Source organism: Phymastichus coffea, unplaced genomic scaffold (assembly GCF_024137745.1).
Source record: "Phymastichus coffea isolate CEN01 unplaced genomic scaffold, Cenicafe_Pcof_1.1 PCOF00177, whole genome shotgun sequence".
Lineage (NCBI taxonomy): Eukaryota > Metazoa > Arthropoda > Insecta > Hymenoptera > Eulophidae > Phymastichus > Phymastichus coffea.
In genome coordinates this window covers 29638-53162 of record NW_026706988.1, presented here as the reverse complement: position 1 = coordinate 53162, position 23525 = coordinate 29638, and the positions used below count along the sequence as shown (strand labels likewise).

Here is a 23525-nt window from a genome sequence, read left to right as displayed (position 1 = left end):
TGATCTTCAATATCTGAATGAAATGAAAACTTCTACGAGTTTTGATTCTAATTGTATTTACATGCTAAACAAATAAATTATTTTTTTATAAAAGTACAAAAGCTTCTCTTATTTTAATTAGGCACTTGTAGTCTAATCACAATATAAATAATCTGATGGTTCTTTCATTTGCAATTGAGAAATAACAAATGAATAGTTCATCTTTAGTTATTCTGAGGACACGTTCGTTTAGTGTGACCTGCAACAGAGATAATTTACGTTAACTTTCAAATTCGTCCAATGCATTATCAAGTATATTTACCTTCAACACCACAAATTCCACATTTGCGTTTAGAAGTTCCACCTCCAGCTGAAGCTTTCGGTCGCTTCGGAGCAGTGCCTGCACTACCGCCTCGTCCTCTTCCACGACCACGAGCTGGTGGTCCACCCCAGTTGCTGTTATCTCCTCTACTGTAACCACCTCCAGCATCTCCACCTCCTTGTCCGTTATTCCAACTACTACTACCACCCCTTCCACGCCCACCACCACCGCCAGTGTTTCCATCAGCCCACTGAAAGAAGTTACAAGGGGAATTTGGGCCTTGAGGACAACTGTAGAACTGTCGACCCTTGTTTGGTCCTTCTTTGTGAACTGTTAACCTAAAAGTTATTTATAAATTTAATGCGACATATTCAGAGAATAACAAAAAGGAAAAATTATATTGATTCATAGTTTTCTACTAACAATCAATTCGTTATTCGCGAACTTATACGAAAAGAACTATTCCTAGCAATATTGTTTTTAATAGCTTCTTTATACATCGTAGAATAAAATATAAAAATAAACTTACTTTTTCGCCGACTGTCCACAATTACATGTGACCTCGTTCTCGTTGTGCCAGCCGTCGGCGTCGTCGTCCCAGTTTCCAGAAATATTGGTCGAGCTCTGATTATTCTGCCTATTGTTAGTAAAATTTTGCCTATTATTCTGATTCTGATTCCAGTTACTGGCGGCAGGTCTTAGTATTGCTGAACTGGAACCTGCTGCATCCGACTCAGTACCCCAAAGGAAAAAGTTGCAGCTTTGATTTGATGGTTTGGCACATTTATAGAACGTTCGTCCTGTAACAATTTAACGTCAATTTAATCTATAAATAACGAGGAAATTTATTCGCAATTTTACCTTGATTGGGTCCTTCTTTTCGTACGGTCAGTATCTTAGCTGGTTCATGGCAATTGCACACAATCTCACCGCTGTTGTCATTGGCCCAGTTGTAATTATTGGCTCCGTCAGTGACAATAGTATTAGAGGTCGAGGTTGAGCTTTGATTCCACGTATTATTCGATCGGCTTTGATTGTTACTATGGTATCCACTACTATTCCACGATGTATCATTATTTCGGTTCGATTGGTTCCTATTGTTGTTCCATGATGCATCGTTATTTCGATTACCTCCAAAGTTCTGATTCGATTGGTTTCCTGCATTATTTCCGTTTGATGAAGTTTGATTTCGGTTAGTTGACTGGTTTCGTTGTTGTGATCGACTAGAACTCGATGATGAATTGCTATCATAACCGTCATCACCCGCGTTTGGTCGTCGTACTGAATTTCTTCTAATATTCATGCAATCGTTAAACATTGCATCACAGCCACCTATACACGCCTCATATGATGTACCCAGTACCGAAAAAGCATTGCGCGTTAGCTTTACTCGAATTTTTTTTAACACATTTTCAGGGCACTAGGAAGAAAAATTTTCATGAAGAAAATTTTCATAAGCATTGAAATTGCATAAATAAGTACATTTCACTCACTGTAGAACATCGCTCATCCAGAACTTCAATTTTTTCGACGGTTTCTGGTAGCCAAATAACATTGTTACACGTAGGATATCCCATGCAGCCAATGTATTTCCCATTGTTTTGCCTTTTAGTCTTGATAACCATATTTGAGTTGCATTTTGGGCACTTCAGAATAGGCTCATTTTCATCTGGGACTGATATTTCCTCTTCCGCAACTTCGACTGGACGTTCATTAAGATACTCAGCTAATGCCTCGTCGATCATATTCGCTCGGACGAGAGCCTCGCGGAAAACTTCGCGATACTTGTTGATTGTCCGCTGGCGAACTTCGTCTGGCTGTTTTTGTCCTTCACAGATTCTGATTATTAAATGCAAATTGGTTATTGGAAGATCCTCATTATGAGAATCGACGGATACAATAAAATAAATAATAAGAAATAGTAATAAATAAAAATTAAATAAATAACAATAATCATTCAATACATTGAATACAATAACACTTACAGTTTCAAGTCACTTTCAAGCTCGGCTCTTAAATTAGGTTTCGACATATGGAAACCCATCCTGTCGTAGCCCATAACAAGACCAATACCAAGCTTCCCAGGAATCAGATACTTATTATCCCTCAGTCCAACATAATGTCTCGATTTTATAGTCTCAATATGTTCGGCATGGGTAGCATCGGTACCAATGCCATGTTTGTCCATTAAAGCTATGAGATCAGCTTCGGTAAGAAGATTCGGTGCAGATGTTGTCTCTTCGACCATTTCAATAGAAGTAGGAATGAAAGTTTGACCCATTTCGTAAATGTGAATTTCTTTGGCATTCCATTTCTCATAGATGTATACTTCGAGGTAATTCTTTGCAATGATCTGGAGACCAGTTGTCGCAAACTTCTCACCGGCTATGTCAATTTCTACAAGGGTTTCAAAACCCTCAGCGTTCTTTGAAATGCAGGCCAAAAAATGTCGTACTACAAATTCGTAAACACGCGCTTCGTCACCTATACAATTAACAAACATTATTGACAAACATACATGATACTTTAGGTACTAAGTAAATATTTATTTAAATATAAATAAGTTACCCTGCAACGAATCAGCATACTTGGTGGGATGAATAGGCGGGTGAGCTTGATCACTTTTCTTGCCTTGCCTCGGACTGATACCCTCCTCGAGAATTCGTTGAGCGAAAATGCTCCAAGGAGCATTACAATTTGATTGCTGGGTGACCAATGTTGTTAAATTCATTTCTTTAGGAAATATATTCGTTTCAGTACGTGGATAACTGATAAAGCCTTGGGTATAGAGTTTTTCGGCAATCTGCATCGTTTGTTTAGCACTTAACCGCAACTTGCGTGAGCCTTGTTTTTCCAATTCCTAGAAATTATTTTTTATTATATAATTAAATAGACATAAGCTAATGATATAAATTGAAATTTACTATGGTATCTAAAGGCAATGGTCTCCATTTGCTCTTTGGTTTATTGGATACTTTCTCTACTGTTGCTTGTGGATTTTCTTGACAAATATCCAAAAATACTTCACAAGGCAGCTTTTCAAAAAGCCTATTTCGTGCCCATCTATATGGAAAAACAGTTTTATACATTAAACTATTTCTTTTCCTAATGAGCATTTAATTTAAATTATGACATACCTGAATTCAACAGCAAGATCATTTTGTTCATGAATTACTTTAAGCTTCCAGTAAGGCTCTGGTTGAAATCTTTCAATAGCTAAAAACCTTTCTACTACAAAACCTAGTGTTGGGAATTGGCATGGTCCATAACTTATTAACATATCTGCTAAATTCTGGGGAAATTTTTTCCGCAGTCTCAATGTTTGAAACCTTGTAAATGCTGCACCTATTTTTAAATAAAAGAACTACTTTATAAATACACAAATAATAAAATAAAAATTAAATGTACTTACCTATCCTTAAATCTAGTTCACTTCTTACATCAACAGCATCACTCTGTCTTTGATCTGGTTGTTCTAAATTGCGAAGTGCTCTGTCAACTGAAATTTGCGTAATTTCAGAGAATTTTGCCCTGAAAAAAAAGTGGAGTATCAAAACATAACTTAAAATTTAGGCTCTGATTACAAGTTTTGAAATGTTACCTGTAGATATTAATGCTAGGTTTAACAGCTTGACAAACTTTGATAATTTCAAAGCCTATATTTTCACCTTCTCTGTCACAATCAGTCCAGATAATCAAAGCACCACAAGTTTTCACTTCTCTTTCCAAAGTTCTCTTGATTTTCTCTGAAGATTCTTCAATACATTGCTTTACAACTGGAGCATCAAACAAACTAAGTGGAGGACATCCGTACCATTTGCGATAAGCACCAGTAAATTCATACGTTAATAAGTGACCAGAAACAGAGGTCATAATCATCTTGCAATTCTGATTAAATAACAGAGCTTCCCATTCATAAATCTTGTTGAACTTTGAGATGCCCTCTCTCTGGAATCAAAGTGAAATAATTACAATAACCGTTGAAATTGATAAACAGAGGTTATTCTTGAATGCTATTTACTCTTCGAGAAGTGTTTCTGGACAAATGTGCTGAGATGTTTTTGGCAGCATCATTTTTTTCAGCAACATGCAGCACTTTCATTGTTGTTATTTCTTGGAAGTCTAATTGTTTAGCATCTCTTGAAAACTGTCTCTTGACATTAAACACTAACCTATTTCTAATATTTATTGAAAAATTGAAGCAAATGTTTGTGAGCTGCATAACTTTTTAAAAATAAGCTCATTTCAAAATGTACAAATAAAAATATCAAAAATATCAACAGGTTATGTTTGAAGTTTACATCCATAATAATGTGTTAATCTCGATCCAAAATATTCTTAACAATCATTAATTTGATGTGCATGAAATACAATTATTTATAATTATTTATACACTTAGTGTTTCACTATATACACTCAGTGATAAACACTATGTATTTATATATGTATGAAGATAAGTTCCACAGGTCAGAAAACCGGGCTGTATTTTGTCCACACTCCTTCAGTTTAGCACTGTTCCAATTTCCAATTCTGTATTTGCAGTGATTAAAAATAATCTGGCAACAGTGTTTATATGACCCTCGCCACATATGCGCGCGTACGAGGGTGTGCAAACGCGTACAAATCGCTAAAAATTTTGATAGTGCCAACAATAGAAAGTTACTACTATTTCTCGCATGCCCCAAACGAACACACTTACTCCCGGAACAAACGTATCATAACCTTCAATAATATAGCGTTATGATACGTTTGTTCCGGGAGTAAGTGTGTTCGTTTGGGGCATGCGAGAAATAGTAGTAACTTTCTATTGTTGGCACTATCAAAATTTTTAGCGATTTGTATGTATGTACATACGTGTTTGTACGCCCTCGTACGCGCGCGTATGCGCTACATGACGAGGGCCTATGAGATATGTAAACATAGTTGAATTTATATCGTATATAAATTATTAATAATATTAATAATATATTTAATATTTTTAATTGCATTTATTTTTAAACAATGTAAATATTGTAATTATCAAAATGTTTGAAGCAGATATATCGCATGGTATATTTATTGATGGACAATATTTTTACTAATATTAAATATATAATTAAACTAAACAATAATTTATCTATATATATATATATATAACTGTGTTTACATGTCATATATCACAACACTGTTGCCAGATTGTTTTTGCTGTCACAAGTACAGAATTTGAACAGAGCGAAACAGAGGACTGTAAGAAAATACCGTATGGTTTTCCGGCCCTTAGATCTTATCTGAAGTGGAGAGAGCCAACCAGAGCCTCATTTTTTAAACTGGAATCAGTCGGTATCTAAAGTTGGGAGCGGTGGTCTAAATTATCTACTGGTTCTCCACTTTCCCGCCACTCCAGGCATCCTAATTATTAAATTTATATAAAATAAGAAAATGAGTAATTACAAATGATAGCAAGGTGGATAATGAGGTAAATTAGAATCTTTGGTTTTGATAATGAAAATTTATCCAATGAATAATTCAGTAAACAGACATTTTTTTAATTCAGAAGAAAAAAAATGTTGCACATTTCTTCTTGACAAATCAAGAAAAAAATTTGCAGTGATATGAGACCATTAGACAACGTACAACAATTTTTCTAAAAATCTGAGAACCATTTTAGCGGTTCTAACTCCTATTATTCTTGCGCTCATCCATTAACGAAATAGCAATTGCGCGCGTCGCTGTACTTATTATTACTCAATACTTTAGGATCGAATCATCGAACCGTTAGCCGCGCCAGGCAGAGCAGAACCAGAGGCTCAGAGCCTGCAGAGCGCGTGTGCGTGTTTACATTTGGGCTCTCCCGCGCAAAAGAAAAAAATACAGTTCAACAACTCTGGCTTATTTCACCAAATTACCGGGAGTACATTGTAATCGTCACAATGGCGAACATCGAGGTGACTTTTCCTTATGAAGATGAGCCATTAAGAGTGAAAAAGTGGAAAGTATCCGCAGGAACAACAGTTACTGCCGGTAGGATTTTAATGCTCTACCAGGATGTCGATACAGGTGACGTCGAGAAAAAGCTCAAGGCACCACAATTTGGACGCTTAGTTAAACTTCTTGTCAAAGATAATGAGGTCGTTTATCCCGGGTGAGTTAAAAAATTGGAATTAATGCCGTTCTAACCTCACATGAAGATTTGCTCCATTGTTTGTTTTGCTTTCCCCTTTTTTAGCGGGGCTTCTTTATTTATGTCAGTAATTTTTGCTTTAAAAGCGCGAGGTAGATTATTGATTGAGACTTATTGTATTGGTCAAATGAAAACTTCTGTTCTGCTCATTTTAAACAGTGATAGTAATTAATTGCTATTCAATGTCTAATTTTCCTTTGTATTCAATTAAAACATACTTATAAACAGTTATACACTAACGTTATGAAATTTAACTACATTTATAGAAGCTTAACATTGAACAAAATGTAATTCATTTCATTAACCATAAGTAAATATTAGTGTCTTTATGTACTGTTAAAATTCCTTGTATTTATCTCATAAAAATTTGTTCTTCAGTCAACCAGTTGCCATTATGAAAGGGTGTACTCATCCAACAGTAATGAAAGATCTGTGTGCTGAGTGTGGAGCTGATTTGAGAGAAGAATTTGCAACAAATCCAAATATGTCATCGGTATCACAGGCCACTGTGCCTATGGTTCACAGTGTTCCAGAACTCAAAGTTACAGCTGAATTAGCAGAAAAGATTGGTCGAGAAGATAAAGAAAGGTTGTTGAAGGACAAACAGCTAGTATTGTTGGTAGATCTTGATCAAACTATTGTTCATACTACAAATGATAACATACCAGCTAATATTGAGGTTATTATAAATATTTTTAATAACTTTCAAAAAATTGTGATTGAATCCTAAGAGAATATTTCTATAATAGAAATGTATTTTTAGGATGTCTATCACTATCAACTTTATGGGCCACATTCACCTTGGTATCATACAAGATTGAGGCCTCATACAAAAAATTTTTTGGCAGAAATAAGCAAGTTATATGAATTGCACATTTGTACTTTTGGTGCAAGGCAGTATGCTCATAAAGTAGCTTCACTTCTTGATGAAGATGGAAAACTGTTCTCACATCGGATATTATCCAGAGATGAATGTTTTGATCCTCAATCAAAAACTGCTAATTTGAAGTATGTACCAATAAGTCATTATTTATAATTTATTTTTAATATAATTTCTGTTTACAGAGCGTTGTTTCCTTGTGGAGTTGATATGGTTTGCATTATTGATGACCGAGATGATGTATGGCAAGGCTGTGCAAACTTAGTTCAAGTAAAACCTTATCATTTTTTCTTGCATACTGGAGACATACATTCACCTCCGGGTTTGGGAAAACATGATGATCCTGTTCCACAAACTTTGAAAGAAGAATCTGATGCATTAAATAGATCAGATGAAGTCTCTGAAAATATCAGTGATAAATATAAAGAAAAAGCTATTGATAGAGATAAAAGTACTGAAAAAGAAGTGGATGTAAAAAAGTTCAATGAAACAATTGACAAAACATCGATAAGCAAAAATGAAAGTAATGATGAGTCTAATCCAGAGACTAGTAAACAGAATAATCAACCTAATTATAGCTCAGAAAATTCTAGTAGTTGTGAAATTAAAAATGAAGTAGTTGATGGAAAAAGCATAAAGAAAGAAACTGAACAGGAGGAGTCACAGCTTTTCCATAAAGAAGATCATGATGATTATTTATTATATTTAGAAGATATCTTAAAAAGGATACACTTAGAATTTTACAATTCATCAGAGGCAGATGCAAGGGCGAAAACTCTTAGAGAAATAATACCAAGAGTGAAGTCGAAAGTTTTGAAAGAATTAACTTTGACTTTTAGTGGTCTTATACCAAACAATCTAAAAATTCATCAAAGTCGCGCTTATAAAGTAGCCAGAGCATTCGGAGCAAAAGTGTCGCAGGTACTGTCTATTATTCTGACTTACAATAAATAAAGAGTTGCAATGAACAGAGTTTACGTTCAATGGTATATTAGGATCTTACGGACAAAACAACACATTTAGTTGCCATTCAACCTGGAACAGTCAAAGTAAGAGAGGCAAAAAAGAAGGGAAACATTTGTATAGTTAATCCTGATTGGCTTTGGACTTGTGCAGAAAGATGGGAACACGTTGACGAACGCTTGTACCCACTGAAAGAAGTACCTATGCACAAGGTAAGTCTGAGAATTATTGTACATACTATTCATCTAATTTTTATTTTCCTTGTTATCGAATCATTTATTCAAGTTATTTTCTGTTTTCATTCATGAATAAATAATCTACTGAAAGTTTTTGGTTCCTTTTGTTTATTTTCGTTTAATGCACACAAACCATAATTGAGTAACCGTAGGCTCGCGAATTCAGGAAGCCGCCAGCACACTGCAGCACCCCCGAGCACATAGAAGAAGATGCTCTAAAGATAGAAGATAATTTCGCTAATAGTATAAATCCACTAATGACCTTCACACAAGAAGAAATTGATAAGATGGATAAAGAAGTAGAAGAAGATATGTCTGATCTCGATCTCGATGATATTTATGGTGATGGCGACGACGACGACGATGATGATGACGATGATGATGATGATGATGATGATGATGATGATGATGATGATGATGATGATAATCATGAAGAAATGAGTCATAAAAGAGAAATTGACTCGGATTCCAATGATGTTTACGGCTGTAAGAAAGGATAATATTCAGAATATATTTAAATATGAACTTGTAAAATTTTAATGCTTTAAATGTATGTATATTTTAGATGATGAAATTTATGATGAGTCTCTGAAATCCAAAAAACGGAAGAGCGACAGTGACGAAGAAAGCAGTAGTTCAGGGGAAAATGAGAGGAAAAGACAGCGCTGTTTCGCAGAAGATGAGGATGAAGACGATCCAGTGACTCGATTTCGTCGGGGCGAGGGTTTACCCGATGATCTTGATCTAGGTGATAACTCGCAAGATTCGGTTGAAAATCTTGAAGCTGAAGATATGGAAGATGAGCGTGAATGGAATGCTATGGGCGCTGCTCTCGAAAGGGAATTTATGTCGGAGTAAACAGTGTTGTGGTAGACTTTGAGTGTAACGGGAGAACTATAAAACTTTACTTTTTTATATGAGGTCTGTTAAAACGTTTTCTTTTTCAAACTGTGAACAACTATAGGTTTTTTATTTAGTTATTTGTAAAATTTCTGATTATTTAAGTTATCCGAACTTCAGTTATGTGTAAAGAAAAATAATGTTTCTTAATGATTATCATTGTTTCAAAGAGCATAAGTTTCAATAGTGACATAATTTTGTAATTTTTTTCCCTTTGAGTAAAAATTGTAGTTAGCTTGAAGTTATTAAGATCATTGTAAATACTATACATTGGTATTTATTATTCAAGTGTAAGATTATTCATTAAATGATACGAACATTAAAGATTATTACATTTCCCAAGAATGTTATTTATCTGTCAAAAATGTACAAAAACAACGATTAAAATATTTATTTAGTCTTAAGTTTCATTATTGCAAAGAGAAAAAATTAATAATTTAGCTTATTTTAATAAATATAATAAAACAGATAAATAGCTTCTTTATAGTTCATTTGTGACGCAAATACAAAAATGAAATATATTTAAAGATATAAACAAAATATTTTGGATTCACACTTGAATTGAGGTCACGTTGTCAAATATTCACAAAACATTTGACTAAACACTTATTTATTGAAGTTTACTACACTAAAAGTGTGTATAAAAATGAAATTTGATATTTTACCTATTAACAATAAAACATTTTATAATAAAATTTATCTACAATATATTTATTTAAACATGATATGGTTGAGGGTCATTTGGGTCATCGTGATACTTTTGGAACATAGGTCTATGAGTGAAATCTCGTGTGTCTTCCAAAGAACCTCTGGATGGTGCCTTATCATAATCAAAACCTTTTTCTGATTTTCCAAACATTTCATTAACCTCTTTGATTTTTTCTCGATATTGTCCAGCAACAACCTTTTTACCTGTTATTGGATCAGTTATATCTCCAAGTGGGAATATAACTTCAATGACCTGTTAATTAATTTAAACAATTAATTTTAAAAAAGTATAACAATTATATTTGTTTTTGTTTTTACATGAATGTCATTGATAATGAACTTTATAACATGCCTAATGAATATTATATTTCAACTTATATTAATCATTCAGTTTTTAATGAACTAAAATTTTGAAATTGGAGAATTCAAGAAATATTAAAGTATAATAATTATGTCAAAATGGAAGCTGCTCCTACCTTGTGTTGAATGAGTCGTGTCATTTTTTCTGGTAAACTTTGTATCAAAACCATATCTCCAGTTTTGCAAATTTTTTGTGGGTCATGAGCATATACAAAATCATGTTTTTTAAAATACTGAAAATTAAATAAAATAATTAATGTACAATATCAGTCGTGTCACCTTTTAAATAAATTATAAATAGTTTATTGAAACACATCATACCATGTGTAAATTTTCATCATACTCATATCTAGGAATTCCTATTTTTGCCGCATTTGTTTTTAGTGAAGGCACACATTTCCCCATTAAATATTTTAATGATTGTTTTACACTATTACTTACAGCCATTTTTAAGAATATTTTTACGTTGTGTTTTGTACATTTTGAGGTTAAACAAGCGCTATATATATACGCGGAATCCCCACCCTTTTCAATATAATTTAAACTTTGAGCAAAATGCAAGTTTTCGTTTTGAAATTTATAACATTGATAATATAATAAAAATATACAATAAATTTGTCTAGAAAATTTATTAAAATTAAATATACATTTCAGATTGAAATTTTTAATACTTTAAAAATGGATACAAAACGTAGAAAAATGCAAATCAAGTAATTATCTTAAAATAAATTATAGTATGAATAAATTATTATTAGATCTATACATGACAATATAAAATAATGACGGTAATGAAACTGTTTTCAACTAATATATAATAATACTGTAATTAATTTAAAAAGTAGAAAGTTTGAAAGTTTAAAATATTTTTGTTCAAATGTCAAGTCATTTTCATTTTATTTTTCTATTGATTTTAGGAAAACTATTTCAAACTTCAAAAATGTGTAAGGGTATTAAAACATGTTTCCAGAATTAAATTTCTTAATATTACTTTCAGAAGTATTAGATTTCAAATGTTCCCAATATTCTTCCATAGCTTTCTTAACACTCATTTGAATGGTTCTTTGAAGGTGTAATTCAAATGCTTCTTTGTTTGGCACATCTTGTTTTAGTTCTAAATTATTCTGTTCATTGGCTACTTTTTTAAAACTAAAATAAAGTTTTTCACATACATTTTGTATATTTAAGATATTAATTTCAGACTACTAAAAGCTTAATCTTACGTTTTTTCATTATTGGCTCTTGTTGAAAAATCGTTCATACTAGATTCTTTTTGAGCTGAAATAATATTAAATATAATTTATTGTATTCATTTTACCATTGGTTAAAAAATAATTAGTATAAAGTAACACATTATGACTGACAAAAACTAATTACCATTTAAAAAGTCAGTCACTGCTTCATGGGAAAAAAGTTTGTGAACTTTCTTACGTTCACAGGCCATACTCTTCCCAGTCTGCTTTGCAGTTTGAGTAGAAATGCCAAATAATTGACTACCTCCTGGAATTTTAGTAGCCATAGTAGGATCGAAAGCTGATGATCCAACAACCAAATTAGATGAAGTAGTATTGCTATTATCAAGAACAGAGCTTGCTGCAGAGCTGAATGTATTAGTTGAAGTACCAGTTGAAGTACCATTAATAAAAGGAGTACTACTTGAACCAAATAATGAACTTGTAGATCCAAAAGCACTATTTTGAAGTGTAGAAGATTCAGCTGGTGATGGTACTAAAGGTAAAAGTGTTTGATGCGAAAAAAGTACTGGTGATTGACACAAAGGCTGCTGAGATGCTGAATTTGTAATTGACTTTGCTGTGTCATTATTATTAGCTAAGCTGATTGATGAACTGTAAAACAATAACAAGTAATAAACCTTTTCCACATAAAATTTATATTCATTTTAAATATTTTCTTTATAAACCTTTCTTTTGGAACTGTAGTCCTCAAATTTTGTACTTGTTCTTCAAGAATTGTTATTCTAGCTTCTACCTGTGCAAATTTTTTCTCACCCTCAATTCTTTCATTTATAAAACTACTAATCACATTCTTGAATTCTTTCACTATAATTTTCACAACTTCTCTGTTCGAAGAATTTTCATCTATACTTTGATCCTGATTATTTGATTCCTTATCTTTTATAAAATTTTCTTTTGGGTTGTCAATGGAAGTCTCATTATTGTCCAAATCTAATTGTGCTTTAATTTCATTTTCTAACTTTGGTTCCATTTTTTTTTTATTATCAAACAAATTGGAGAAATTATACTTGACTCTTGATGATTCACCAATGTTTGAGTCTGTGTTAGAATTGCAAGAACCTCAAATAAAAAAAAAATTTTTTTTAATTACATGTGTCAATTAGTAGTTCATAAGAAATATTATTATTGTTATAAATTATAATTAATACTTGGACCAACGCAATTACTGCAAAAAACGAAATTGAAGCCTTCAGAAGTATTTAAATCAGAGTTATTTTTCTCATTCTTTTTCCCAAAAACAAATATAGATGTTTTATTATCAGATTTACTTTCAATAGAAGTGCAGTCAGTATTTAGATTAGACTTATCTACACTTTTTACGACAGTATCGTCAATATTCAAATTTGGTTTCGACCTGAAATCAACTCAACCATCATCTTTTAACATTGGACTCGACCGTTTAAAAGCAATTATCTTTTTTAAATACACTCGATTTATTCGACCAATGCACTTACATACATTTGAAAAGCAAGGAATCAACTTACAGCGAATTCGTGGAACACGCGACCGTTGCATTTGATCTTGACGAACCGTCGAAATTTTGAAAAAAAAACATGTTTTCTTTCCCTTTCATGAGCATGCTAAAATTATTACATGAATAAGAAAATCAAGTTAGCATAAATGCCCCCAACCGAACTCTCTTTCGATTCTCCTTCAACGATTTGTTTACATTTACTTTTACGTGCGTGTATGTGCAATCGCCCGTTCTGTTTGGAGTGGGAATTTGACTGTTCACACTCGTGTCACGGCCGTTAGCGATAGTCTTTTGTGTGAAATATGCAGATTCACATTAGGGTCTGCATTCAGATCTGTATTAATTATTTCGGCAATAAAAAAAGTTGAAGATCAAGAATTTGAAAAATTGTACCTGCAATTGTCATCCTGATAAATTTCTCGGCAAAACGATTCAACTGCTTCAATTTTCACTTTTAACGCGATATTCGTACAAACTTAGTATGTCAGGCACGAAAAGTGATGAAAAGATATCTAATTTTATACTTACGAATTCAAAATTGTAATGTCTACGCAACGTTTTCCCAAGAAGCGCATGTAAAAGAAAAAATGCTTTTCGCGGCGTAATTTCGAAACGATGCCCTAACATTTGCGCAACAATATGATTTCGGCGAGAGGTGGAGCCAGCAAGGTCTTGGTAAGTGCAGTGTACAAATGTATCATGGCGATGTATAAATCTATGAAGCCAATAAAAACACCATTCAATTCAATGCAGTGTACAAGCATAACGGAGGTGCTCTCTTTTTCTCCTCTCTCTTTCCTCGTCTCTCGCGCGCCAAAAATTCTCGATTTACACGCCTCGCGCTGCTCACGCTGATAGAATATCGTGCAAGTGTAGCGGGTCCGTCAGTCGTTGTTTCCATGCGCGAAACATCGTCCGCATATCCGCAGCGTCAGACGCCACTTTTTCATTACGGGAGTGTCATTATAATTAACGTTAACGTCCTAGACGGAAAAGCGGTCAAAAACCGCTGACCAGTAAGTATTAAGCAATAATTAATTGTTGCTTGCAAAAAAGCAACACCCGATTGTTTATAATGTTATGCGTGACATGTCGAGGAAAGCATGCGGCCGCGCTACCTATTTGTTTTTTTCCCTTATGTCGTGCGTTTGCATGTGTAGTTGTGCGTCCACAAGTGAAACTGGCTTAAATCACAATTGTTCCTTCATTTACGATACATTTTCGCGATGACAACCTGTACCAAGGTAATTTATTATTTCATTATTAACTTTTTTTAGGAATAGTACAAATGGTAAACATACCACTAATTGGCATGAATGATTTTGGGATGCTGGAACCAACTGATATTGGTAACATGACTGTGGATTATGATCTTAAAGAAGACAGTAAGAAAAAGCAACGTTGGGATCAAGATGAGACATTGTACATGCTCCAGTTGATCAAAGAGAATAATTTAGTTAACAGGTACTCAATGACTAGAATGTCCAATATTCTAAGTGAATTAATGCTCAAGAAAGGCTATCATCGAACTGATAGACAAATAACCCAAAAACTCATGACATTAAGAAAAAATTATTTGAATTATCAGCAGCAGAAGATATCTAATCCATATGGCCACACCAAGGAGTGCCCTTTTTACAAAGAACTTCATGATATTTACAGCAAGATTAATAATACTGCCAATGATGTTGAGGATGACATTTATGAAACAGATAGCTCTGATGATTACTTAATAAAGTTCCCTAATGATAATATAGGCTGGCAGAAGAATGAAGTCCAAAAGATGCTCAATGCTATTAAAGCTATGAAACTGAAAACTGAATTAACTCTTACTTTTTTCTCTCCTATGGCCATCAAAATGATCGCTGAGTCCATGCAGAGTTCTGGCCATAAGAGAAATGCTGAACAAGTTAAAAATGCACTGATTAATTTAAGGACGATGTACGTAAATTATAAAGTTGCGTGTGATAGGAATGAGAATCCTCGAGACTGCATGTTTCTTCCCAGTTTGGAATTATTTTGGAACAAGGAATATAGGAAGTGCCGATTAAAACGGTCTTCCCAAAAGACTGATAATATTTGGTCTGTAGAAGAGACCATTGTCCTTTTGACTTTGATAAAGGATCTTAACATTGCTGAAGAAGCTTACAAGAATACCATTAAAGCTGCTGACAAATTGAGAAATAGTTTGGTAGAAAATGGGTACTCCAGGACTACTCAGCAAATTATGGAAAAATTAAAAGAACTGAAAACCAATTTTCTCAATGTGCATAGACATTATGCAGATGGAGATGCTATTGAACAATTTCATTTTTATACCGTTTATAAAAAACTTTTTGAGCACCAATTTGCTGAAGATTTGGATCCAATTCTAAATTCTCAAACAAATACTCAAGATTATCTTAGCTTTGGTGATAGTATAAATGATTCAACTCTAGAAGAAAGCAAAGGTTTGTTTCATGCAATCTTTTATTTTGCTTGTTATTTTTATAAAAAATTGATCAAATCGTCATTTTCAGCTGTTTATTGGACTAAAGTTGAAGTGAAACTTCTTTTGAGGACTGTTAGAGAAATGACATCCAAGTCCAAGTTGAACAATAGTCTAGAATATGAAAAACTGCAAAGATTAAGAAGCGTCCTAAAGGAATCTGGGTATAGAAAGACTATTGAACAGATCAAACATAAGTTGGCTTTGCTAAAAAATTCATACATGAAGTGCAATTTAGATGATAGTTCGGAGAAAGATATTTTTGAGTGTCCATTTTATAATGAATTGCATGATATTTTCCACACTTCTGTATCCGACGAAAGGTACGAGTTTATACAAAATTTACTAACAGAGAATCTCGATTTGTATGAATCAAAATTCTCCGACCATAGTTATACCAATACCAAGTTCGCAAACTCTTCTGGCGAAAGCCAATTAAATGACAAAGTTACTGTCATTCCAAATAACAAATGCCTTGACAATTGGTTTCCTGTTGAAAGTATTATTGGTAAGTTTCAACAAATTGTTATTATATAATTTGCAAGTTTAATGATTTTCAAGACTGATATTGTTTTAGATGATAATGATTGTGGCATCAGTGCATCGTCAACTTTGAACTTCAGCCTGAGTGGAGTTTCTAACAAGGAACAAGAACAAGTAATTGAAGATACATTTCTCGCGACCCTTCCTAACAGTAGCGATACGAAAATTGAAATAAATCCTGTGATACCAGATACTATTTTTTCGGAATCGAAGAATACGTCGTTAGAGGATAAGATACCGCCAATCATTGATGACATTGCCTTAGATCAAGAAGTGACAGCTGTCAACAAGGAGCCAGATTATTCAAAGCTTTACAGGTACCACCACTCTATTGAACCTGAAGATGCTGATAGTCGGTCGTCTTCTGTTGCGACAACCAAGTATACTTAATTTACCTTTCATATTTAATTAGAAAATTAAATATTTGAGAGAATTTTTTTTAATAATTCTTCTTTTAAAGGCGTGCTTCATCGCTAGATGAAGAAGTGCAACCATTGCTTAAAAAGCCGAGGATTGTTGAAGATGAAAGAATCCCGGGTAAAAATAAGTTTCTTTTGAAACCTGTCGATTCCATGGATCCATCGTCCCGAAATGTTATTAACACAAAGTTTGTACGGCTGATTGTCGCTAATGAGCCAAACAAGAATCAAGTTAATCATATTACTGCTCATATAGAACCACTCAACGTTAATACCGCCAACTCTGTAAGTTCTGGTATGAGCTCACCACCAATCGACCGAACTGATATCTTGAAGATGATAACCGAGAAAGTTTTGTCGAAAGATGATTATGATATGCATCAATTTGATAGTGAGACTGGCGTTTCAAAGAAACTAAGTAGGAATATAGAGTTGAAAATTTCTGATACTATCAAGTGAGTATTTTTTCTTTACATTATTTTCTTAGATATTCCTTTTGACGGTCATTTTGTAGGGATGCTGTACAAACAATGATGAAAAACGATGAATTCCTGCAAGAGAAACATCACATGTGGATGGAGAAACAATTTGAAATTCAGCGTAAACACGATGAGGCTCGGAATAATGTCATTGTAAACGAATTGAAACAACTACGAAATCTCATGACAGTGTTGATCGAAAAGAAGGGATTCGATATGAAATAGGCAGAGTCAATAGACTTATTTTTTTATATCGAGTTGAAATTATAATGCATTAACCAACTACTAAGCTTTAAAATTATCTATGTATAAAAAATCCAACTTGTAAATATGACGTTTAAGTGATATTTAAAATGAATTCGAAATCAAGAAAGTGTTTATAGAACACGCCAATTATATTTATACGATTTTTAATACGTAGAAGTTCATGCTATTTTCTGAAGAAAAAATATAAATGTTAAATTTGTACATCATTATTGCGTATAATAAAATCTAGTTTTCCAATGCGGTTTGATAAACACGAATTAAAATATTGTTTTTGTTTATTTTGTACAAGTTACTGTCTTCGAGAGTTCCAAGATTATTTAAAAACGATTGCTCACACTATCTTATTACATCAAATATATTTCAAGCACAAATATATTTATATTATTATATATAACAAAATTTATTATTATGTAACTGCCAAGAAAATATGAAATAAAAATGAAATTTAATTGACTGTTTTTTGAAAAAACCATTTGTCTCGTTATAAAATTTTTTACGATTTCAATATAATAAATAATTAAAAGAAAGTTTAATAACAATTGTTTTTAATTTTTTTTAATTTACATAATTTTAACACTTTCGCAACATTGCAGAGACATCTATGAGAAAATACATAGTTTACAATCAGCTGGTAGTTCGAAGGTCAAAGTCTGTTTTATTGACAATACGAATAATTGTATTTAACATGATTTCTGGTTAATAAAGCGAAATTTTATATTTGTTCTAGGTTTACTAGTATTATTTACAGTGATAATTTGACAAAAAATAGATAATCTATTCTTTAATTAATAATGCTCCACGAAGAAATTAAATGAGGTAAAGTTCAGTAGATACGCCGATTTGCATTAACTTTAACTTTTTAAATAAATACTGGAAAGTCCATATTATATTTACGTAAAAAGGCTTTGTGTAATAATTTACAGATAGTATGTATTTTCATTTAAAATAAAAACATACGTTCTATCCTTGCAATCTTAAAATATGTTTCTAGGTTATGTAAAGTATAATAAATTTTAATGATGACATCTATTTAACACTTCGAATTTGCATCCGTTCTAGACTATATTACTTATAAAATATTTTTACGCTTTCAGAGAAAAGTAAGTTGTTGAAAATGCTTCATCGCTCTTACAGTCTTTTGAGTTTTATTCAACGGAGTGTAAGTAGCTGTCATACTGGAAAATTTTACATTTTACAAGTAGGATTTGCTAAAAGGCATAAAAGTACTTTTATAAGACAAAAATTTATTCATTTGATATCAAGTACTTCAAAAGTTTGCCACAATAAACATGTTGATACAAGGTGGATCTATACAAGCTCAAGATTGGTCTTTAACAATACCAAAACCAAGTCTCAAAAAGAAGACAAAGCAGTTTTAAATAAAACAGAACAGAAACAAGATGCTGATGTTACACAAAGAGTAGTTGAATTAAAAGTGGAAAATTTAGGAAAATTGAAAGAGCGTGTACTAAATGTTGAAGCTGCAGCTCCTGCTACTAGAACTGATGATGTAAAACAAGATGTCAAAATCATTACAAAGGAAAAGTCAAAAAAAGAAGAAAAGAAAGCACCAATTGAAGAAGCAGTGGTGAAAAAACGTTAATAATTTTTTTATTTTCAAGAATCAATGCTATTCTATTGGAAATTAATGTAAATTTTATTTACTCAGCTCCAAAGAAAAAAATGCGAGTAGACTTAACAGCATCATCACTGGAACGAAATTTTATTACTCCAATCAGAGCGATGTCTGATTTTTTACTGAAACAATCTGATTTGGATAATTTGCCAAAAACGAAGAGAAGGTCTCCTTATGAATTTGAGCCACCAATCACAGTATATTGGAGGAGAGATGTAGAAGCAAAGTAAGGGTTTTTTATAATAGATATAAAACTTTGTTTTTTGCAGGGTATGATTGAATGAAATGAGGATATGCTGCTTTCAGAGCTTTGGAAGTTTGGGGATCACGAGAATTAATGCTAAAAGAATTGATAAAAAAGGAACTTGAACGTAAAACTTATCAACAAAGTGAGTTCAATTATACTTGTAATAAATTTTTAAGTATCATTTTGCAATGTATTTTTTTTATTTTGCATTTCAGATGTATTTACTGTCAAAAAACGATTACGTGATTACAGAAGAGAAGTTGGTAGTCAAGCACAATCTGTTGAGAAAGAAGGGCTCTTTGGTAGATCAGGTAAAGTGGTTTTGACAGCTGTTGTGATGTAAGTTTATGCATCAGAAAAATATATTCATAATTTAACTATGTTTTATTGAAAAAGTTTTTCATTTGCAGAAACGGAAGTAATTTTCTTTTCAAACTTTTTGCCTGGATTCACACAGGATCACACAGTATGTTCTCAGAATGTATTCACTCAGCTGCAGATACTTTTAATCAATTGATTTTAGCATATGGAATACACAAATCTGTTCAGGTATACTGCTTGCCAATATACTGCTTGTTCCTTTAAAAAAATATGATTAACAACTAAATATTTTCGTAGACTCCAGACCCCGATCACCCTTACGGTTATACAAACATGAAATATGTTTCTTCACTAATATCGGGCGTCGGTATTTTCTGTGTGGGAACAGGTTTGTCTGTTTACCATGGAATCCATGGGATTTTATTTCCAGAGCCAGTAGAATCTTTTTACTGGGCTTACTTTATACTTGGTGGCTCTTTGGTATCTGAAGGTGCGACACTGTTAGTTGCAATCAATTCAATCAAGAAGGGGGCAATGGAGAAAAAAAAAACTTTTAAAGAGTATGTCATGACTGGCCATGATCCATCTGTCAACGTTGTTTTGATGGAAGATTTTGCCGCTGTATGTTTTAATTTAATTTAACATTGAAATAACATTTATTTAAACGATACTTTATTGGGTAATTAATTAATTTTTACATATAGGTATTAGGAGTTATGGCCGCAGCAGGTTGCATGGGATTGACTTCTTATTTGGGTAGTCCAATATTTGACGCTGTAGGTTCCCTGCTCGTCGGGGGTCTTCTTGGTGGTGTAGCATCGTTCATCATTTACACAAATGTAGCTGCTTTGGTTGGTCAGAGCATACCGCAAGAATACCTTGACAAAATTAATGCCGAATTAGAGTCTGATATTATGGTAAGAGTAATTAGTAATACGCATAGTAATACGCATAAATTATTGGAACTACGCAAAATATGATTACTATTCGATTATTTAGGTAAGAGCGATCCATGACGTCAAAGGTATTGATATGGGCAACAGTCTAGTGAGATATAAAGCAGAACTGGACTTTGACGGACGAGAGCTTACAAGGTCTTATTTGGACAAGCATGATCTTAATACGATGCTTGAAGTAAGATTTACTTTAATTTTCTTCCATGAATAAGTTTGAATCGATATCAACGAGTTTTTTATTTATTTGCACAAATTAGGATGTCAAAGCCATGCAAAATATTGACGAACTTGAAGCATTTCTATTAAAGCACGGCGAGAATATTGTCGATATGCTTGGCGGGGAAATCGATCGAATAGAATTGAAACTCAAGGTAATGAAGTCCGCGTGGATAAATTATGCAATTTTCGCATATGGCTAATAAATTACTTTGATTGTTACAGAAAAAATATCCAGATATACGTCATTGTGATTTAGAAATCCTTTAAAAAGAGATATAATTTAGATACAAATGAATTTCTTCGACAACTTGATGTAAATAACATTGTTATATTATAATTATTACTCTTATTTATGAAGGTCATAGTACTGTACGTAATGATTAAGTTACGAAGAGAGAAGAATGCAAGCTATATCGTGTATGACTATCAAGTTTTGTTACGAATAATCGCTTAAATAAAGCCTGTGAATATGATCCTGAATTTGCTTCATCAATTCAGAGTTGATTAAAAATTAATTCAATAGCAGCAGTAATGTTCATTTGAAGAGACGCAGGTGCGGCAAACAATAGTAACGCGTATTGTTCTGAAAAATCACACATCGTGTGTAAGCCACGCTTGAGTTACGATGCATTCTGATTTCCCTGGTGACGCACCAAACCATATACGTGTATGCGTGTGTGTATACCTACCTGATTCGAAAAATTTTTCTTTCATTCTTGTCGTGAAAATACTATTCACCTTGGTTTTATTTCTTCAGTTACAATACCCTTCTCTCCCTCTTGCTTCGCCGCGCTTGTTGTTCTATTTCGAGCAACGTGAACACTTCAAGCGTGAATATTTTACGGTGAATTCACAGCAAATATTTTTCGAGTAGATACGTGCATAAAAATATCTGACGAGATTTTTCATTTTGCCGTAGATTTTCAAGCTTTTCAGATATTATCGATGCTGATTTCTTTTCCTACCCTTATTTTCTTCACAAGGATACTTTTTCTTTACCAAGAGAACGTAAGCTTCTTGTATATTTTTTTTTGTCTTTTTACCGAAACTTGTTATTTGCTTGATTGCTTCACAATCGTGCATTTCATTTCAATTCATTTTTAAGAAATGGGACGTGTTGGCGCATAACGTATTTATTTTGTATTCAATTGATTTTAAATTATTAGCATTAATACTTTCTGGTACGTTATAATTTTTCCTCACAATGTTGCGTAATCGTGAAATTTAAATTAACTCTAACATTTTGAATTCAATCAGATATTTCAGGAATACTGCGTCCAAGGAAAGGAAAAACGGTATCTCGGGTATCTTTGTAAAAGCAGCGCGATAACTATCAAACAAACATCTCAGCGGTCGTAGTCTCAATGACGACCCCCGCATTTTTAGTCAAATTTCGTGCCACATCGCCCGCAAGAATGCAAGTCTTTTTCCTCCTAATAGGTCACGGTTACACGCCACTAGCATTCCTCGTTTCATCAATATTTTTCTTTTTTGCGGAACGCGCCTCGACAGGTATTAGCGAGTGATTCAGCGTGCGCGTAGGTGACGAGCCCACCGGGTGAATCAGAGAAGGTTCAGTAGCGCAAGGACGCGTCATGGGAAAGAAATCAACGACGACTGCTGCCTTGACGCTCGCGCGTTTCATCTTTTTTCTTCGACTTGGCGCTCGAGTATTACACCTACTAAGGTTTAAGTGAGCAGAGGCAGCGTAGTCTTCTCCTTTTGAGGCTGGCGAGCGTTAATGAAATGGTACATATTTAAGCTTACGACGTTTTTAACGAACGTAAGTTCCGAGTACTTACCGAAGTATTTGATGTCTAGACAAATTTCGAATTTGAAATGAATGATTGCATTTCATATTAATACAAATGACTGCATAATAACGTAAACACATCGTTTCAACGTTGCCTTTGTGAAACAATTGAAAGCCAACAAGTAATAGCGTGAAAAAAGGCTTTCGCTGTTCGCTTTTCAATTCATAATTGAAATATAATCAAAAGTCAATTTCTTTTTTTCAAAATGCGTATTTCGAGAATGACGCTCGCAAATTTCATTTCGAGAATTCGTAAATTCAATTTCTCACCTTTCACTTTTATAGAATTTAAATTAAAAAGCTAGAATTCTAAAATGTGGCAAATTCATCGTAACGCTCACAAACGTGTATAAGCTCTAAAGTGAGAATGAAATAATTTTCGCATCAAGCCATGAAAAGAAGGGAAGACAAGCTTGACGTATTCAATCGGAAAAAAGGCTGTTATAATCTGTAAAAACACCCTCGCAGTGCATATGGCTAACGAGTATGTATAACTTTATTCATCGGTGTGGAGCGTAGTCACGCGTAAAAGTTTACAATCTCGCAATAAAAAAAAAGAGGATAAACTCTGTCTGTCTGTCTCTCTCTCTCTCTCTCTCTCTCTTCTTCGCTCTCGAGCCCGTCAAAGAGTCAGAGTACTTCGAGCTCATGCATTTCAATGCGACTCGTTTCCTGAAACGCGCACTCGGGAAAAAAAGAGGAGAAAGAGAAAATGAAGTTAGAGAGGCGTCGTTAGAGAGCTGCGCCGCAGTGGCGTAATATAACGTCGCGCTGTAAACTTTTGCCAACAACACACGTCTCATCGATCCGTTATATCTGCTGTCCCTTCGCGGCAGAGTTTCCATGGCATCGGCAGCAGTCGAGAGAGAGAGAGAGAGAGAGAGAGAGAGAGAGAGAGAGAG

General features: G+C 33.4%; 6 protein-coding genes across 15 annotated transcripts; 3 read left to right on the top strand and 3 right to left on the bottom strand.

The window, feature by feature from the left end:
* Window positions 1-105: 105 nt before the first annotated feature.
* LOC131673413 (DNA topoisomerase 3-alpha) lies at window positions 106-4776 on the bottom strand. The gene is made up of 12 exons (XM_058951376.1): window positions 4323-4776; window positions 3903-4249; window positions 3714-3832; window positions 3439-3646; window positions 3226-3364; window positions 2870-3161; window positions 2287-2785; window positions 1795-2140; window positions 1163-1721; window positions 831-1101; window positions 302-639; window positions 106-238 (listed from the first exon to the last, which is right to left on the bottom strand). The coding sequence occupies exons 1-12, from the start codon at window positions 4521-4523 to the stop codon at window positions 204-206; spliced, it is 3354 nt and encodes a 1117-aa protein (XP_058807359.1). The 5' UTR covers window positions 4524-4776; the 3' UTR covers window positions 106-203.
* Window positions 4777-6092: 1316 nt separating this feature from the next.
* On the top strand, window positions 6093-9777 carry LOC131673415 (RNA polymerase II subunit A C-terminal domain phosphatase). Its single transcript, XM_058951380.1, has 7 exons — window positions 6093-6422; window positions 6840-7140; window positions 7225-7469; window positions 7527-8262; window positions 8337-8516; window positions 8693-9026; window positions 9106-9777. The coding sequence occupies exons 1-7, from the start codon at window positions 6211-6213 to the stop codon at window positions 9396-9398; spliced, it is 2301 nt and encodes a 766-aa protein (XP_058807363.1). The 5' UTR covers window positions 6093-6210; the 3' UTR covers window positions 9399-9777.
* A 223-nt stretch (window positions 9778-10000) lies between these two features.
* On the bottom strand, window positions 10001-10989 carry LOC131673416 (small ribosomal subunit protein uS17m). Its single transcript, XM_058951381.1, has 3 exons — window positions 10830-10989; window positions 10625-10741; window positions 10001-10401 (listed from the first exon to the last, which is right to left on the bottom strand). Exons 1-3 carry the CDS (start codon window positions 10953-10955, stop codon window positions 10156-10158), a joined length of 489 nt encoding a protein of 162 aa, XP_058807364.1. The 5' UTR covers window positions 10956-10989; the 3' UTR covers window positions 10001-10155.
* A 210-nt stretch (window positions 10990-11199) lies between these two features.
* On the bottom strand, window positions 11200-13894 carry LOC131673422 (uncharacterized). 8 transcript variants are annotated; one of them, XM_058951388.1, is made up of 8 exons: window positions 13629-13676; window positions 13437-13569; window positions 13246-13341; window positions 12910-13115; window positions 12427-12820; window positions 11883-12352; window positions 11729-11783; window positions 11200-11654 (listed from the first exon to the last, which is right to left on the bottom strand). In XM_058951388.1, exons 3-8 carry the CDS (start codon window positions 13338-13340, stop codon window positions 11459-11461), a joined length of 1416 nt encoding a protein of 471 aa, XP_058807371.1. In that variant the 5' UTR covers window position 13341; window positions 13437-13569; window positions 13629-13676; the 3' UTR covers window positions 11200-11458. The 8 variants fall into 8 exon arrangements, with proteins under 8 accessions (XP_058807371.1, XP_058807375.1, XP_058807374.1 ...); XM_058951392.1 differs by lacking the exon at window positions 12910-13115 and having other exon boundaries at window positions 13629-13678; XM_058951391.1 differs by having other exon boundaries at window positions 13216-13569.
* On the top strand, window positions 13792-17857 carry LOC131673420 (uncharacterized). 3 transcript variants are annotated; one of them, XM_058951384.1, is made up of 6 exons: window positions 13792-13910; window positions 14513-15685; window positions 15755-16231; window positions 16301-16646; window positions 16727-17140; window positions 17200-17857. In XM_058951384.1, exons 2-6 carry the CDS (start codon window positions 14524-14526, stop codon window positions 17387-17389), a joined length of 2589 nt encoding a protein of 862 aa, XP_058807367.1. In that variant the 5' UTR covers window positions 13792-13910; window positions 14513-14523; the 3' UTR covers window positions 17390-17857. The 3 variants fall into 3 exon arrangements, with proteins under 3 accessions (XP_058807367.1, XP_058807369.1, XP_058807366.1); XM_058951386.1 differs by lacking the exon at window positions 13792-13910 and adding an exon at window positions 13925-14251 and having other exon boundaries at window positions 15773-16231; XM_058951383.1 differs by lacking the exon at window positions 13792-13910 and adding an exon at window positions 13925-14251.
* Window positions 17858-18091: 234 nt separating this feature from the next.
* Window positions 18092-21289, top strand: LOC131673421 (proton-coupled zinc antiporter SLC30A9, mitochondrial). Its single transcript, XM_058951387.1, has 11 exons — window positions 18092-18247; window positions 18526-19029; window positions 19101-19293; window positions 19374-19456; window positions 19530-19653; window positions 19725-19863; window positions 19933-20256; window positions 20340-20552; window positions 20635-20769; window positions 20849-20962; window positions 21033-21289. The coding sequence occupies exons 2-11, from the start codon at window positions 18546-18548 to the stop codon at window positions 21075-21077; spliced, it is 1854 nt and encodes a 617-aa protein (XP_058807370.1). The 5' UTR covers window positions 18092-18247; window positions 18526-18545; the 3' UTR covers window positions 21078-21289.
* Window positions 21290-23525: the final 2236 nt, after the last annotated feature.